General features: G+C 45.8%; 1 protein-coding gene across 6 annotated transcripts in view; it reads right to left on the reverse strand.

Annotated features, from left to right (window-relative positions):
- LOC147630207 (uncharacterized) overlaps positions 1-16,740 on the reverse strand; it is a 159,592-nt gene that overhangs the window by 46,059 nt on the left and 96,793 nt on the right. For 4 of the 6 annotated variants that reach the window (XM_086811841.1, XM_086811839.1, XM_086811838.1 and 1 more), the window contains 3 exons: positions 14,796-14,943; positions 14,520-14,651; positions 14,012-14,152 (listed from right to left, as the gene is read on the reverse strand). In XM_086811841.1, coding sequence (XP_086667967.1) covers positions 14,012-14,152; positions 14,520-14,651; positions 14,796-14,943 — 421 coding nt within the window. Of the gene's footprint in view, positions 1-13,826; positions 13,901-14,011; positions 14,153-14,434; positions 14,652-14,795; positions 14,944-16,740 lie in introns of those variants that run through there. The other 2 variants (XM_086811842.1, XM_086811843.1) reach the window with 2 other exon arrangements.

Genomic DNA, 16,740 nt, shown 5'->3' on the forward strand with positions numbered 1-16,740 from the left:
AATGAAGGTGACTGGAACCTTTGAATATGACCAAAGCTCGAGGAAAAACTCTACAGTAAGGCCATCCCAGCCAGGAGATTTATCCTTCCCCATTACTTTCAAAGCATTCAAGCATTCATCTTCCTGGATGTTCCTCTCAATCCATTTGGCTTGGTCCACCTCCACTGCCTGAGGGATAATGTCCAGAAGCAATTTTCAGCACGGAATCTTTCCGTGGACTCATCCTCCGTCAGGCTTAGAGTATCCCCAAGGAATGTCGTCCAGCAGGCCGCAGCCAAATCCTTGGGGTCTGAGATCATTTTACCATTGCTATCTCTAGCCTTGGAGATGTATTCTCTATCCCTCTTCTCTTTGAGAGCTTTGAAGAAGAATTTCGAAGGGGTTTGGGCCTAACCAAAGTACAGCTTTCTTGACAATAATCTCCCTTTTTGAGCTCTCCTGTTTTCTATCTCCTCCCACATACTTTTACATTTGATAAAATCTATCAACTCTGCTTGTGACAAGGGTCTGGACTGTCTAATCAAAATCAAAGCATCCCATTCCTCCTACAGTGCTTCTTGTTCTTTTCTCCTCTTTGCTGCCATGTCCTTTCACACTTTTCTGATTAAGCATTGCATCTCTCCCATAAATTTCACCCATGCTTGGGCATCGTGATAAGCCCTTACTTCCAACCTTGCAATTGCAGCTCTAGTTCCATCCACAAAGGCATCTTCCCTGATGAGAGAATTATTTACAATGGGTTTCCTCTTATGAAAAGGCAATCTATCCTCAGCCCAGCAATTATTGCTCTCCCAAACCCACCTCAGGGGAAAGTGATTAGAAGAAGTGGTTGCGTGGTCAACCCATGCCTTAAAGGTGTGAGGGATCCATTCTGCATCCTTGTTGAAATAAACTCTATCAATCCTAGAAGAGCTAGAAATATACTGCAAGCTGAAATATGTATGTCCCAGTGTAGAACTCCAATCCCCAAGGTCCCAAGCATCCACCAGCCTCTTTTGCAAAATAAGCTCTTCTCGTTTGGTTTTCTCCGAACCCATAAATACATTGTTAGACCCTAACCGATCCCTTTGTCTGGCCACCATGTTAAAGTCCCCAGTCATGATCCATGCTTTCTGATTATCAAGACCACAAATCCATTCCCACATCTCCTTTCTTTCTTTAGATGAGTGTGCTTCGTACACATTAATCAGCCAGAATTGTTCATCTTCCTTGGACACTTCAATAACCAAGATTCTGCCCGAGGGATGGTTAGCTATCATTGTGGGGTTCCATGAATTATGTACCACTGTCATCACCCCACTGTAACCATACTCCAACCCCCCGTAAAAAATCTTCATTCTCTTGAATCTCTACTTCCTCTTAGCTTTCTAACCATAGAGTTTATGCTCTACAAGCATCCAGCCCCCATTCATTTATGTGATCCCAAAATGCATCCCGCTTAGACAAGTACAGGCTGGGCAAAGCAAGCAAGACAAATGAACAAGGAAAGGAAAAACTCTGATCAACATAAAACAGCACAATCTACGACATTAGAGCAGACATACTATAGGAGAAGAAAGACCTCTTTGCTTACCTCTGAGAGAACAAAAAGGCAAAGCAAAGATGGTGGATAAGTTTCAGCCCCGCTTAGAGGAAATGGTCCAGGAGAGTCAAGAAGACAGATGGCATGAGATCTTCAACAGGGGAAGCATAAAAAACAGAACCGACTCTGCCTCCCCTATGCATTTGAAATCCTTGGTCAGGAGGAGTCTGATATGCCGGACATGCCCTCACAAGATCACCTTTTATAATAACAACCAGCTTTACAATGGCAATAGCCAGCAAAAGTGTTGAACAATGTGCAAGGGATTGGATGGTGAAGTGAGTATGAGGACCAGCTTTATATAGTGGAGATGTGACCTGGCCGACTGTTGCTAGAAATAGGCCGACTTGCTCACGACTCACTACACAAGAAAAATACATACAAGCCCATACAATAGGCACAACCCCATGGGCCATAACACTGAGGTACACAAATTCTAACACCCCCTCTGCAGCTCATAGTGTGCAAGAGTCTGAAGAAGATAAGTCGATGAAGATGCAACCATGGACCCTCCAGCCTTGCGAATACTGGAATCACCTCGTAGAGAGCACCCACCAACCTCTTTCCTCGAAACAAAATGCCACCACAAACAGCAAGGAACTTTGCTTGGCTACAAATTCCCACACAAGTGTGCAGGTGAAGTCCAAGAATGCATGATGAGCTGCTGGACACACCGCACCTATAATCCCCAACAGTGGACGGAAAACACATCACGTCCCAAAAGCCTCGAACAATGAACTCATAATAGATCCAATTCATAATTTCTACTACACCAAAGATAACCATGTCCTGCCAAATGTATAATACTTGGAACTCCGAATCACGGTTCCCATGCACCAATAAGTGGAGCTGCAATCAGCCCCCTCTCCCGCACACAAGCCTCCTTTGGAGGGAAGCACATGGAGGGAATTGCATGTATACTAGAGAAGTACACCATCTTGGTCCTCCCGAGCCAGAAGCGGCCTAGGAGCCCCAGTTGTGTCACTAAAGGAATCTGTATCACTGTTGTTTGTCATGTCTTTGCCCTTTTTACCTTGGCTAGCCTAAGAACCTTCCAAAAAAGCAAGCAAGCTCAAAGGTCCACGTGGCATGGAAAAAAGTCTACGTGGCAGAAAAATCAATTTCACCGAAGCTTTTGTTTTTTATTTGTATTTATAAGCATCATCGTGCGGTCGGGTAGACCGTGAGGAAACAGAGTCCCATAAGCTCGACAAATTCCCAAATCTCCTCTAATATAACTCGCTACAATGTAAGCTTGCACGATACAATTCATCTAATTGAAGCCTAGCAGAGTAATTAGTAACCATGTTTGATGAAGGGAGCGGTGCTGTGAAGGTGCTTAACAAATGGTTAAGCATGTTTGGCATGAGGGTGATTATTGCCCTCAAGGAGAAAGGCGTGGAGTACGAGTATCTAGCAGAGAATTTGCGCAACAAGAGCAAGTTGTTGTTGGACTCCAACCCTGTGCACAAGAAGATACCCGTGCTGATCCACAACGACAAGCCCATACATGAGTCTCTAATCGTAGTGCAGTACATTCATGAGGCCTGGCCAACTGAAGACGGGAAGGCTGGTTTGCTCCAAGGCCCTTCTTCTGGGCCGACTATATTGACAAGAACGTAAGTAAGCTAACAACCCACACACAAAGCTAGCTTCTGTTCTTTTGGCAAATTTATGATGCTGGCATGCGCATCGTGAGGAGCCCCGAGAAGGAGGCTAGGGAGCACGGAAAGGAGGAGCTCGCTGATTGCTTCGTGACTCTGGGGGCGGCGCCCACCTCCAACTATCCGGTATGCATGGATAAAAATCCAGTCCGAAAGGTGGCAGCAAGACCTCATACATGTCAATTCCACATCATAAGCACAAACCCATTCTGCAGCCGGAAGGAGACTATGAGTTACAAAGTGATAAGAGCTAGATTTACCCAACCAAGCAGTGTAAAATAGAGCAGCATGTTTGCGCACATAAAAGAAAAAACGGAGAGGAACTAACAGATAGATGCATAGGAATTTCGTGAGGTAGACCCGATGGGCGAATGACCGTGTAAGCTCCCCTCCGCCTCTGTGCCAGTGTCGCCCCAACCTTCCTCCGCCTCCCATCTGTCCTCCTCCACTGTTCGCCCCTACCTCTGCCCGCCATCATTCCTCCGGCTCCTCTCTCTGCGTAGCGTTCATTTCCTCCGCCTCTCATCCTTCCTCGCTGGTCGCCCTTGCCTCTTCCTCCCCTCATCCCTCTGCGCAGCTCTTCCCGTCGCTTGTGTGTTTAGCTCCCCTCCCCTTGCTTCCTGTTTCCACCCTCCCTTCCTTTCCTTCGCCTCCTTGCCTGCCTCTTCCCCTTGGTTCGGATTGCTCCTCATCCAGGTTCAAGTCGGCCTTCTTCTTCGATTAGCATCATGGCTAATCATTCTCCCTCGGCTGGGCAAACCATTGTTTTTTCCGAAGCTGAGCTCGCGGTCCTCTTCACCGAAATCGAGAAAGACTCCAAAACGACCCTCATTGCCAGAATCTTTCGATCTCACCCTTCCCGTCCCTAGGCTCGGGATTGGGTCCTGGCGGCTCTGCCTTCCGACCTCGCTCCACACTTTCAAGATGTCAGGTTGCTTGGAAGAGGTTTCTTCCAAGAGGATTTTGATTCCGAGGACGCAGCCTCAGAGGTTTTGAAGGGCAGCCCTTTGCCATTGGGCAAGAGGAAGGTTTTTTTTCTTCCCTACTCCAGGTATTTTGACCCTGTTGAGGAAGACCGGAACCGTTTCCTGATTACACTCAGATTCCCAGGTCTTCCTTGCGCATATTGGCCTATGCTAGAGGCCATTGGGTTCGCCTTTGCGCTAGTTCTTCAAGTGCCCCCCCTCCATGCTTTGCCGACATCTTCTGCCCAGGTGGTCACTGCCTCGGCGGATGTTGTCCCCAGGGTCATGGTTCTTGCCCGTGACTGTGAGCTCTTTGAGGACTATGTTTTGCTTCCGGGCCCTAGTGGTCTTTAACGTATGGAGATTGCAGGTAAACTTGATCAGTGCCGGGTTTGTCACCAACAGGGTTCTTTGCTCGAGATTGCCCTCGGGCTCGGGGTCACAGGAGGCCTCGCAAGCGTGCTTCTCAGGCGCCACCTCCCTTGGATCCTTCCCGTCCTATAGTCCACCAGGTGTGGTGAGTTGTCTCTCACGCCCGCCCCCCCTGGTGGGATTGATGGGAAGACCTCCTCGGATCTTGTACCTTAGATAGATGATGTTTCTGGGGGCAGAGGGATGTATCAGCTCATGCTTCTTTGTAGGGAGATGATATATCACATCAGGATGATTTTGTTGAGTCCTCTCTACTTGGAGGAGGCGATATGCAGGATGTTCAGCACGATAGGGATCATGTATTGCAGGATTTTCAGCATGATGCCATTGCCCTTGATGCCCCGCAGGGTGCACAAGTTTATCATACATATGCAGGTACTGTGCAAGGCCTTGGACAAGGGCATGTCAGTGGACTTTGCCCCATGGATTATCCTGTCCTCCAGCATTATGAGAGGCGTCCTCAGGCTGCCCATCGTCTTCTTAGATCGGGGGTCAAACCCTCTTCTCTTCCATGAGAATCGTCTCATGGAATGTTCAGGGCCTTGGAGGGCTTCCCACCCGTGGTAGGAAGCGCCTTCTAAAGGACCAGCTTCACCCTGCTGAACTTCTTGACCACAGTTAGAGCAGAGCTGCAGTTAGCCATGGACAGGAGGGCTGAGTTCGCGTTTCATGCGAACGAGGCTTTTTGGACTCAGATGGGTGGCAGATGCAACAAAGAGTTTTTTTCAGCGCACAAGCCTTCCCATAGCAGGGATTCTGTGAGGTATTTGCAGGATTCACAGGGTGAGGTTCAGATTGAGCCTGATAAGGTAAGGGGTATTGCTTCATATTTTTATCGGTCTTTGTTGACTGCAGAGGTGCCCTCTCCTCCGAGAGATGTGGCACGACAGAAAGTTTGGGAGTGCATGCCCAGGCTCATTACAGATGCTATGTGTGCTTCTCTTCGAAGGATGAATTCCTTCACGTACTACATGCTCTTTCCAGTGGTTCATGCCCAAGGGATGATGGTGTTTCTCTCGCCTTCTTTATTCTTTTTTGGGATCATATTGGAATGCTATCACTGTTGCCCTTCAGGAAATGTGGTTGTCAGGTATGATGCCGCCATACCTCACGGAGGGGCTGACTCACCTTATCCCCAAGAGTGGAGACAAGACTGACATCAAACAATCGAGGCCCATCACTCTCCTTGGATCTGCATATAAGATCTTAGCTAAAGCCTTGAGTATAAGGTTGCAGCCAATTCTCCAAAGACCTATCCATGATACACAGAATGGGTTCCTCCAAGGAAGGAGTATATTTGATAACATCTTTTCTTTCTGGGAAGCTGTCGAGTGGGCCAAGTCTAGTCAACAGTCTCTTGCCATTCTTTTGCTTGATTTTGAAAAAGCTTATGACAGAGTGGATTGGGATTTTTTGGAGGGCACTATGGCACATATGGGGTTTTCCCAAAACTGGAACGGAGCGTTTTTAGATTTCCCGTTCGGTGAGGCAGGGTTGTCCCCTCGCCCCCTTAATGTACCTCATTGTAGCTGAGGCTATGAGCAGATTTCTTCAGGCTGCCCCTGGTGTTGTGGGTCTCAGGCTGCCTTTATGCACGGAGGAAGAGTTTTTGGACTCTGAGTTAGCAGATGATACGGCATTGTTCCTTGAGGCTTCACATGCTTGTTTATGTGCTTTCCGGAAGCCTTTGTTTGGCAGTAGGAGCTACTATCAATTGGCATAAATCAGTTGGTTTTTGGATCAGTGATTCTCCTCTTGCAGATTGGGGTACAGATGTTAGTTTTACTTGGATTGAGAGAGGATGCTCTGCCAGATACCTTGGTTGTCAGGTGGGCGTTAACATCTCCCCTGCACAATAGTTTGCTCCAATGCTCTTAAGCATTAAAAGAAAACTTCATCACTAGAGTAGGAGGAAGCTCGACTTGGCCTCTAGAGCTTTGGTGGTTAACCAAGTTTTGCTAGCCATGCCTTGGTTTAATGCTTCGTGCTGGATTTTTCATAAGGGATGCATTGGCCAGCTTCATCACCTTATTCGAAACTTTCTTTGGTCAGGGCTTGATGGAAATGCACACACCAAGGCCAGAGTTGCTTGGGAAACCATTATCAGGCCTAGGGGACTGAATATCATTGACCCCGAGGTGCAATGTAAGGCTTTGCTATGTAAGCTTGTTGTTAAGGGCTTTCTTCCAGGCACTGAGTTGTGGAAGGACTTTCTCATGCAGCAGATCATGCAGTGTGTCCCTGTTCGCGGAGGTGACTGGACTCTCAGCTCACGCTTTATTTTTTCAAATGTAGTTCACCGCTCCCCTTCGTCCCCCCTGGTTAGGTCCCTCCTACGGGCCTGGGACTGCCTGAGGAGTTTTTTTGGTACACATCCCCCCCGCGTTCAGCGAAGGAAGCTAACAGGCAGCCCATTCTGTGGAATGATTTGACCTTAGATGTGCATGGTAGGCCTCTTGGGGCAGCTATGCATATTCTCTGGGCTGGCTAGGAGACCCTATGCCCCACAGTGCTGGCTTGGAAGAGGTTTTAGAGCCTTACCGAGGTGCAAAGATTGGATTTCACGCAGCATTTGAGAGGCTCTAGCCGAAGGATTGCACAGATTGATGCAGCCATTCCCAACCACTGGATTACTAGATCTTTTTTGGAAGGTCGTCATCATTCTTGGTCTGGGGTTTTCTCTGGGACAGGTGTTCCTCTTCAGGTTATGGATATCTCCTTGCCTAGGGAGGATGATATACCAGTCTTCTTTTCTGTACAGGATGGATGGCAACTGGAGAGATGTGATGTGCAGGACCTTATTGAGGGCCCCAGATTCGTCCAGTCAGAGTTGTTGGCAGGTTAGGGAAGCACGTCTTTGTTGACCCCCCCCCCTCCCCCAAGAATGATCACAGAGAGTGTTAGCCTTTGGTTGTTTGGTGGCTGCCCTATCAGACATTTGCATTGGGACCCCGGTGAGTGGGAGGATGCTTGTAACCCTTTGAAAAGCATGCCTTTTTTCAGTTATACGGTGCGAAATGCTAGACATCTTATCTTGGGACACATTCAGAGTGTCCCTACTCTTAGACCCCATTGGGAGTCTTAGGGCATTTCGATTTACATTCAAAGGGTATTTTGGCGGAGATTGTGGCATTCTTATAGGAAGCCACAAATTTCCTCCTTTATCTGGGTTTCCCTTCATGGTGGTCTGTCCACCAATCAGTGGAGGTCTGTTACTGGTGCTTGCCCAGCATGCCCTAGATGTGCAAGAGTTTCGGAGTCAGTTTACCATTGTTTATGGAAATGCAAAGAAGCACAGAGGGTTTGGTCTGCAATTGCACACCTCTTTGGTAGGATTAAGAGGGATGCTATCATTTCTTTTGGTTCTATCATTTGGTTGACACAATCTGGGCCTCAGCTGAGGTTCGAGGGGACTGATAGGAGCATGGCCATTATGGTTAGGCAAGGAGTTGCTCGACAATGTTGTCTTCAGGATTTGCCACTTTCACACTTTGTCCCTGCAGCACAGAGGTCAGACAGTTCTTGGGAGATTATTGCTAGCATCTAGTTGAGGGTCATCCATTGTGCGAGGAGGTTACGTGATTCTTTCATAAAGGACAGCAGGATGTTATGTAGCTCAGATAAGCTCAAGTTTAAGCCAACTCTTGACATGTATACATATCTCGGGTACGTTTATGTAGCTCAGTGACATGTTAGTTAATAGAGCGCAAATCTTGGCTTCACACTTGGTCTTCTTTGAATGAATGGTAAAATGGCGGTACCTATCAAACCTAGTTGTTTCCCTTGAACATAGATACTTCATGGAGGCATGTAATACAATCATAGATCAGCTACGCGTGTATGTAGTTATACTGTGCTATGTAGCTCATATTAGCACTCGAGTGTCTGCCAATGCAAGAGGGTTGTGTCACCATTTGGTTTCTTCACTAGTCTTGACCAGTGTTTCACACACTAATTGGAGCCAAGGTGTTAACGGGGATTTTCCAAAGCTCCAGCATTTACTGACAAAGTTTCGCTTGAAAGATGGCTTTTGAGCATAAGTAGCATGGGATTTTATTCATCAATATAAGTGTTTATAAGTTGGTGTGTTCAAATATCATTAAAGACGGGCTGGACATATTATTATTTTGGGTATGGGACAGGTGGACAGAAGGACGTGCCTACTTGAAACTTGGCCAACAAGCTTGGGAAAAGCATAAAGTTGATATTTTGGGCTGAAACTTGGGCATCAAGCCAAGAAAAGCATAAAGTTGATATTTTTGGAGCAAGTCCAGTTATTTTTGGCAAAAAGGGAAAAGCACGTCAAATATAGAGCAAGTTGATTTTATAAAAAGCAGACTGGGGCTGATTTTATTATCAAGCGCTCATCTCTCATCTGGCCGACTAGAGCTTTCTCTCTCTCTTTTTCCTTGCACTGGCCGTACAGCATCTCCCCATCTTCCTGACGCTGGCCGTACAGCTACACAGTAGCCGTGCCCAAATGTGTGATAGCTGCAACATTTTTCACTATTGTTATGGGCAGATTTGGGACTGTTTTTGGAACATTTTTGAGAGCTCTTCAGGGGCTGAATTGAGGATATGTTTTGGGGCTGTTTTGACGCGGAGTTCAGGGCTTCTTTGGCTCCGTTCCGGGCTGATTTATGGACTGTTTGTGAGTTAAATCATGGGACCGTTTTGAGACAGTTTTCGGATGGCTCTTGGTTCTGTATTTGTATCTTGGCACTGGATAGATATTCGGGCAAGAGATTTTCTGATGCTTTGTGGAAAATCCGGTGTTGTATGCACCCGCACTTTGGTTTATTGCAAAAGCTTCTATCTCGATCAAGAAGTTCCTAGGGGGGCAGCCGTTCCGGCTCGGTTAGGTGTTCTTATATTGTTTATGGTTCTTCTAGTGTGTTTTTCATGCTCTGTGTCGGATATTTGAAGTGTTCGTCTATTGTTCCGGGTCCCCATTTGTGACATCCTGGATAAGATCCCACCCCCGCTAATAGCAGCAGGAACAGATGTCCAACTAAACACGTCGACCAAAGTCAAGAAGGACAAGAGACGACCCAAGGGAAGCAAACATGAAGCCACCTCCGAAGAAGAGAAAATTTACTATTTATGAGAAAGGAAACATCACCGATCTTTGAGGGCTATAGAGAGAAAACATGGCCATGGCATTCTGGGATCATTGCATCTTCTTCACCATCTCTCAAATGGGACCTTGCTGGCAGCACAAGGCACAAAATTGGTTGAGATTTCCCCTTGCTTGGTTTGAAATTTCCCTTTTTGTAAAACTTTTTCATACTTGATAGAAGTCTCTTTTCTAGGGAAAAAAAGAACCCAAAAGAACCCTACCTCGGCACAACTCCTTTACATGAGAGTAATCTATCAAGCTACGAACTCCGTGGATAAGCTCCCACCCCTGCTAACAGCAAGACCCGGTGTCCAACTAAAGACACCAACCAAAGACAAGAAAGACAAGAGAGGACCCGAGGGAAGCAGCAGCAGCGAGAAGCCACCTCCGAAGAAGAAAGAATTTACTACTGGTGAGAAAGGGAACATCACCGTTGAGTCAGGGTTAGACCTTGAGACAGACACAGAAGCACACAAAGAAGTTGAAAAAGGGAATGAGAAAGGTAAAGTAAAGGCAGTAAAGGGCAAGAGATTGGAGCCGAGGCTGAGAATAAACAACAAAGCACACCAACCCCACAGCCTAGCCCACAACCAGCACCACAATGTCAAGCCACCCCCTCAACAGTATTCGTGTCAATGCAGTTAGCCGGGCAGTTTTCTAAGCTTTCTGAAAATGCTAGGCAGACAACACAATTGCCGGACGCAAGAGATGTTATTGACTATGCAGTCGTGCCAAGCCTAAGGCTAGAGGAGGGGTGTGCCAAAGCATAATGTACAATACACTATAGCTTTTACGGTCTCATGCAATGAAAGTGCAGATGTATGAAACTGCACTGAAAGAAGCACAAAGTGCAGAGCAGAGGTATGCACAAGAGGCTATGGCCCTCCGCATGGGAAGGATTGTGCTTGAAGATCATGTGCAACAGCTAAAAGTAAAGGTAGAAATAAAACAGAAAGTGTCTTCTGAGCTCATGCAAAAGATAGCCCAGGCTAAGGCCCTCCAGATGGAAAGGATTGTGCTTGAGGATCAGATGCAAAAGAGAGCCCAGGCTAAGGCCCTCTACATGGAAAGGATTGTGCTTGACGATCAGATGCAACAGCTAAAAGCAGAGGTAGAGATCAAAGAGAACATGTCTTCTGAGCTCATGCAAAAGATAGCCCATCTCGAAGAACACCTATCCAAGTCCAACAAGATTGCACATCAAAAAAATCATCAACAATTGCAAGACAAATTTCGTAGAAGCACACTCTAGGGCTAGCGAAATGCAGGTTAAAGTAGACAAAATGCAAAGAGCCCTAGAGAAGAATACAAAAGATATGCTGCAGCAGCAGCTAAAGGTCAAGGATGACATAGGGACGGAGTATTGAGAGGACATGCTGAGAGACAAGGCTAGCCCATACAAGACATTGTGCTCAAAGATTCATCACTGATTTCTTCACCGCACAAGCATCCACGTCAGCCACCTCGACGCTGACACCGCCACATTGAAATCAGCTCACAACGGCCATACACGTGATATAGTTGCGTCCTGGATTACACAAGAGTAGACAAGCACACGAGAGATGGATGACTGGTTTTTCTTCTTTCTTCTTCACTTATCTACAACCATAACATAAAGATAAGAGTGCATACTATAAGGGAAAGTACTCTACTACTAAACATACAAGGTCCTTAGTGTGAACCCAACTATATGAGCTGGCGCTATAACTATGCCATAACTCTAATGAACCAAGTGGTGGCTATCATACAGCCTGTAAACTACTAGCGGCAAATTAGCCATAATCTCACTAACCATGCTAGTGGCGTGAGTGCGGAGATGTCATTCTAGCTTGTCATCCATATCCGTACTAGTCAATATCTCGACACTCTCTCTCAAGCTCAACACCATACCCTGCTCTCCAAGTAAACTTTTAATTTCTCCGACCTACTAACTTGCTGATTCCACGTTAGTTTCCGACCTACTGTTGCCACGTTAGCTTTCGTCCTGCTGCTGCCACATCAGCTTCTGTCCTGCTGATTCTACATCAACTTCCGACTTGCTGACTTGCTGAAACATTCAGTCTTCTTTACGCTTGTCCACCTTATAGTCACTGGGCATATGATGATCTGACACTAAGATGTCAACCAGTGGTAACTATTTCCGATAGTAGCCACTTGAGGTTGTGAATCTATGTACAGCAGCATTCACAAATATTCAGGCATGTGTTGGCTCCGCTGTCTATTGGCTGCTCTTGATATTAGGCAGTCAAAATGGATACGCAGTCGTGCGGATTCTATTTTTTATGCACGGATACAGCACATTGAGGTGCATTTCAGCAATTCAAGAGAGGCTCCATGCAAGAGAGAATACCTTGACTAATATGCTTACATAGGCCCATGTGGCAGATGGATTTACCCAGTGTCTGCTATGACATGTACACGTTCACACCATTCACTTCAGGGGGGTTTGTTAGCCTTGAAGTCCCTGGTGTGAACAATCCTGCACACAGGCACTTTTTACCGTATGCTGGCAAGGGTTTTTTCTCGTGTGAACACACTCTTGTGTGTTAACCACATCAGCCCTAGGGCTAGGGCTATATTGTACTCCAGTCATTTGTTATCATTATCGAGTACTTTCCAGCTTGGCTTTTGGTCTCTCTCGTTCTTCGAGATCAATTCGATTATGTGTGCATGTGTGTCTGTGTGAGTGTGCAAAGCATCTTCTCCCTCAAGCCTCTCAATACCACTCCACACACCCTCTCCTAATCTTGGTCCTCCCCAAACGGCTTCTCCATACATAGTTGTTGGGCGCATTAAGGTGTCAAAGAGGCAACACGTAGTGTGGGGTTCCTCAAAATGTGCATGGAAGCACTGTCTCCCCAAACAGGCCAGGGAGACACGCCACCATGCTAATCTGCCAGTGGCAGTAGTTGTCATACTGAACTCTAAGGTATACATATCTTGGTACAATCTCCACTCGTACTCGTGTGGGTTTGGAGGATAATACACATCATGTGAATTCAATGCCTACTGCAAGGAGCATGAGTTTTGACAGTTGCTCATACTCTGCAACAAAACGGTGTTACAAACCACAAGAATCGCATAGTTATGTATATATGGTGTGGAGTATGCTAAAAGGGAAAGGAATGGCAAATACCTTTTGGGCTGAGGTGGTTAACACTGCAGTAGTGCATATTCTTAGTAAGAGTTCCTACTCACTAAGTAAACATCCACTACATATGCAAAAATCTTGACCATAAGATGGCCAACGATAACAATTTTATAATAGTGTGAATTTGTTGGATCCCTCCCTTGTAGACGGGTATGATGGTGTTCTCTGACCAATAGAGGAGAAGCCCTACTGAGAGAGACTCATTGAAAACTTGGGCTAGGATTGGTGCAAGGGTCTTAGATCCGTGATTGAATAACTGCAACTACAAGCCCTCATGATTCTTTCACCTTACTATCCTTGAGACCCTAGATGGCCTTGGTAGCTAACTTGGTTGTGAGGATGGTAGGTCCTTGGGTGGGTGTATATATGTGTTACCAATTGTGGATTGGTTGGATAAAGTCAAGAGTGTGTTTTTGTGTAGGCTTGCCATATGGCCATATCACTGACAGGGAAGGCTGATTCTCTTTCTAAGAGCAAACCAAAGAGTTATTTTTAATAACTGGTATAGAGATTTTTATTTTTATTTTTGCAGAAAGGAAACTAGACCATACAAAATCATGGCCGGAAGCCCAAAAAAAAAACATCATCCTACAAAGTAGGGTGATCTCAACCAATATGGGGCTCAAAGGTGCCAAGAAAGTCGTGTGGGGGTCGATAAGAAAAAGGTCCCTTGATCCCACTCCCTCATGAAAACAATGTGCTCTGCTTGCACAGATCTTGACGGTACCAGTATCATACGAGCCCATGTGGCCATAAGACTCTGAATAATATCTCCCAATAATGTAGTACAAATGCACTGAGTGTCATATATTTGAATGCCCTCAATAGCCTTTGTGCATCATATCAATCCTCTGTAGAGGTGGTCTATACTGTGTATGAGGAATAGCCAGTAGCATGCAGCGTTGGACCACACCTCTGCATATCAATATGGTGGTGTCCAGAATCCAGATCCATGTCCTCAAAAATATTCGTGGACGAGACTGAGTGCTGCAGATAATTTCAAGCTCTTGCTTGTTTTTGCCAAGATAAACACATGTAGGCCTCCCATTAAACTAGTAAAATTAATGAAGTAAAAAAACAAACATTGACAGAACTTACCTTTTTTGAGTAAAATGTCAGCAAATGGCATAGTACTCCAACTGTTGAAGCCAAAGGGCTAAAATGCGATCCAGTCCAAACAAGAACTTGCAGATAAACAGTGTCAATTGCAAAATCTGGAATTGATAGTTCTTGCTCTTTCTGTTTGAGTTTAACAAAGCAGAACAGGTAAGGCGTTTCCTCAAACAGGTACATAATATCTACAATGTGATTGGTGTGACAATACAGAGAACCCTACACATACTCATGCACATGTGCACGAACACGTGCGTGCATATACGCATATGTATGTATGTCATGCATGCATGTATGTATGTAGGTAGGTAGGTAGGTACGTAGGTAGACAGATAGGTAGGACGGTAGCAGTATGCTAAGGTGATTCAGAGAAAAAAAAACAAAAGGTGTCTCATAGCTGAAACTTACATTTAACAGTACCGCAAAAATGATCCCAAGGCCAATATCATAGCTGAAACTCACAAAGAAAAAGTGTCTTATAGCTGAAACTTACATTCAACAGTACCGCAAAAATGATCCCAAGGCCAATATCAAGGATACAATTGATAACTGTGGATGTGATAATCAATTTTAAAATTTGCTTTCCAACTTCATTTTCCATACATTTGGAAGCACAAAATCCCACCTGCAAATATCATGCATTACCCTTCAGTTTTGAAAATGTATTTTTGATCTTGCGTCAGTGTGCATGCAAGCACACCCAATGGCATGATTATTTCCATATTATCATTACATATACACAGCAGTTGAAGCAGCATTATTATGTTACCGATTGTGACAAGCATGTGCCCCATTCTCCATCATTTATAGAAGTACAACATAAGAATCCATCCTGTGGACACTTGGAGTTTCCTATACAAGCATCACTACTTAAGCTTTGTGATGATAGATATCCGCTTTGAAGCATCGCATACAGTCTGCATACAAGGAATGACAAGAACACAGATGACTGCAATTGATTTCCACCTTATATCAATTCAAGTTCGGATTGAGTACATAAGACTTCAAAAATTCAATGCTGGAGTGTGTAACTACAAATTTAAGCACAAAAAGGGTTACAAAATGATACTAAATAAATGCTACAAACACCTCTTCTACATGCAATTGATATCAGGTAAGCATGCACTCATAATTCAACAAACGTTCACTAGGTATAACCACTCCCCTCTTTGACTACACAATCAAGAGTGGTGGAGGATGGTCAACAGACACGTATTAGTTCTTTCACTTGCGTACCCACAAGAAGGTCCCATTGGGAGAATGACCATGGTGTTAGAGCTCTGCAGGCCTTCTAATGGAGTAGGCCATGGGTTTCTTGTAGAAGCCGTAAGGTTACACTCTTCTTCTTGCTGATAGCCGTGATGGACTTCTTGTCATCAGTAGAGAACAGTGATGAGTGCAGCTGCCAATCACGTTCCACATGCACCCTTTTTTTTCTCTCTCTGTGTGGAAAAGAGATCCTTCTATTAGTTAAAAAACCAAACAGCCATAGGCTAAATGTACATGCCTGGAACCCTCCAAAGAGGCAAAGTAGGAATTGGGGAGGGTGGCTCCCTCCATGGCTGGCTTCTGTTGGAGGGAGCCTACCTCAAACAATTGTGGGGGGGCAGGGGGGGGAAGAAGGACCATACAGGCACCCTGTAATGCCTAGTGGTCTCGCCGTCCTGATCAGAGAGAAAAGGATGCGCATGCCATGTGTGCAGAAATACATCTCGCCGTCTACGCATGCAATCCAAACCTCCTTGAAGCTTCTCCCACTGGCCATGGAGGGTATGCATGCTGTCGGTCCATGTGGAACCATTGGACTCAGCAAGGACGGGTGAGAGCACCCTCAATGGCCTCGCTGCAATGGACCCGCCATATGTCCTATCATGCAGCAATGCTGTTGCTGATGATCTCCCATCTCTGACTAGTCCCCGGAGACCAAGGCTGTGACGTTCTGTCAGGAGTGGGAACAATCGTGTGGAGTGTGAACGATCCTCTCCCAAATCTATTGCCCTATCAAGTATTTGCATTTGGACCCTGGTGATGAGTGGGTGCAGAGGGATGCTACCAACCCTATGAAAAGCATGCCTTTCTTTAGTTCTATTGTGAGGAAGGCCAGGCATCTTGTCTCGGGACTCATTTAGAGTCTCGCTGCTTTTAGACCTCATTGGGAGCTTATGGTATCACACCTGACATTCAAAGGACTTATTGTGGCATTCTTACAGGAGGACACATATATCCTCCTTTATTTGGCTTTCTCTACTTGGTAGCCCTGCCACCAGCCAGTGGAATTTGGTCATCAGTGGTAGCCCAGCATGCCCGAGATGTGCAAGGGCTTCAGAAACAATCTAGCATTGCTTATGGGAGTGCAGGAAAGCATATAGGATTTGGACTCCAATAGCACATCTCCTTGAAGGATATCGGTTCGCTCATACAGAGGGCAGCCAGTGTAGACTCATCACGTTTCGAGAGCAGGAGAGGAGCCTAGCCTCTCCAGAGACTGCAAGAGCAGACCTCAGACAACCAGTGGCTGGAGGCAGAGTTGGAGTCAACCGACACAGAGATGCTCGATTATCGAGGAGAGGAGGGTGGAGTTCAGGTATTATGCCTATGAATCTTTTTGGAGATGGGTTAACACAGGATTTTTTGGAGATTATAGGTCCTCATCACCACCGTCGAAACGGGGTCAGCATGCTGAGGAGTTCAGATGGTTCTATTGAGTCAAATCC

This window comes from Cibotium barometz, chromosome 17 (assembly GCF_041138505.1).
Source record: "Cibotium barometz isolate CiBa-2024 chromosome 17, ASM4113850v1, whole genome shotgun sequence".
NCBI lineage: Eukaryota > Viridiplantae > Streptophyta > Polypodiopsida > Cyatheales > Cibotiaceae > Cibotium > Cibotium barometz.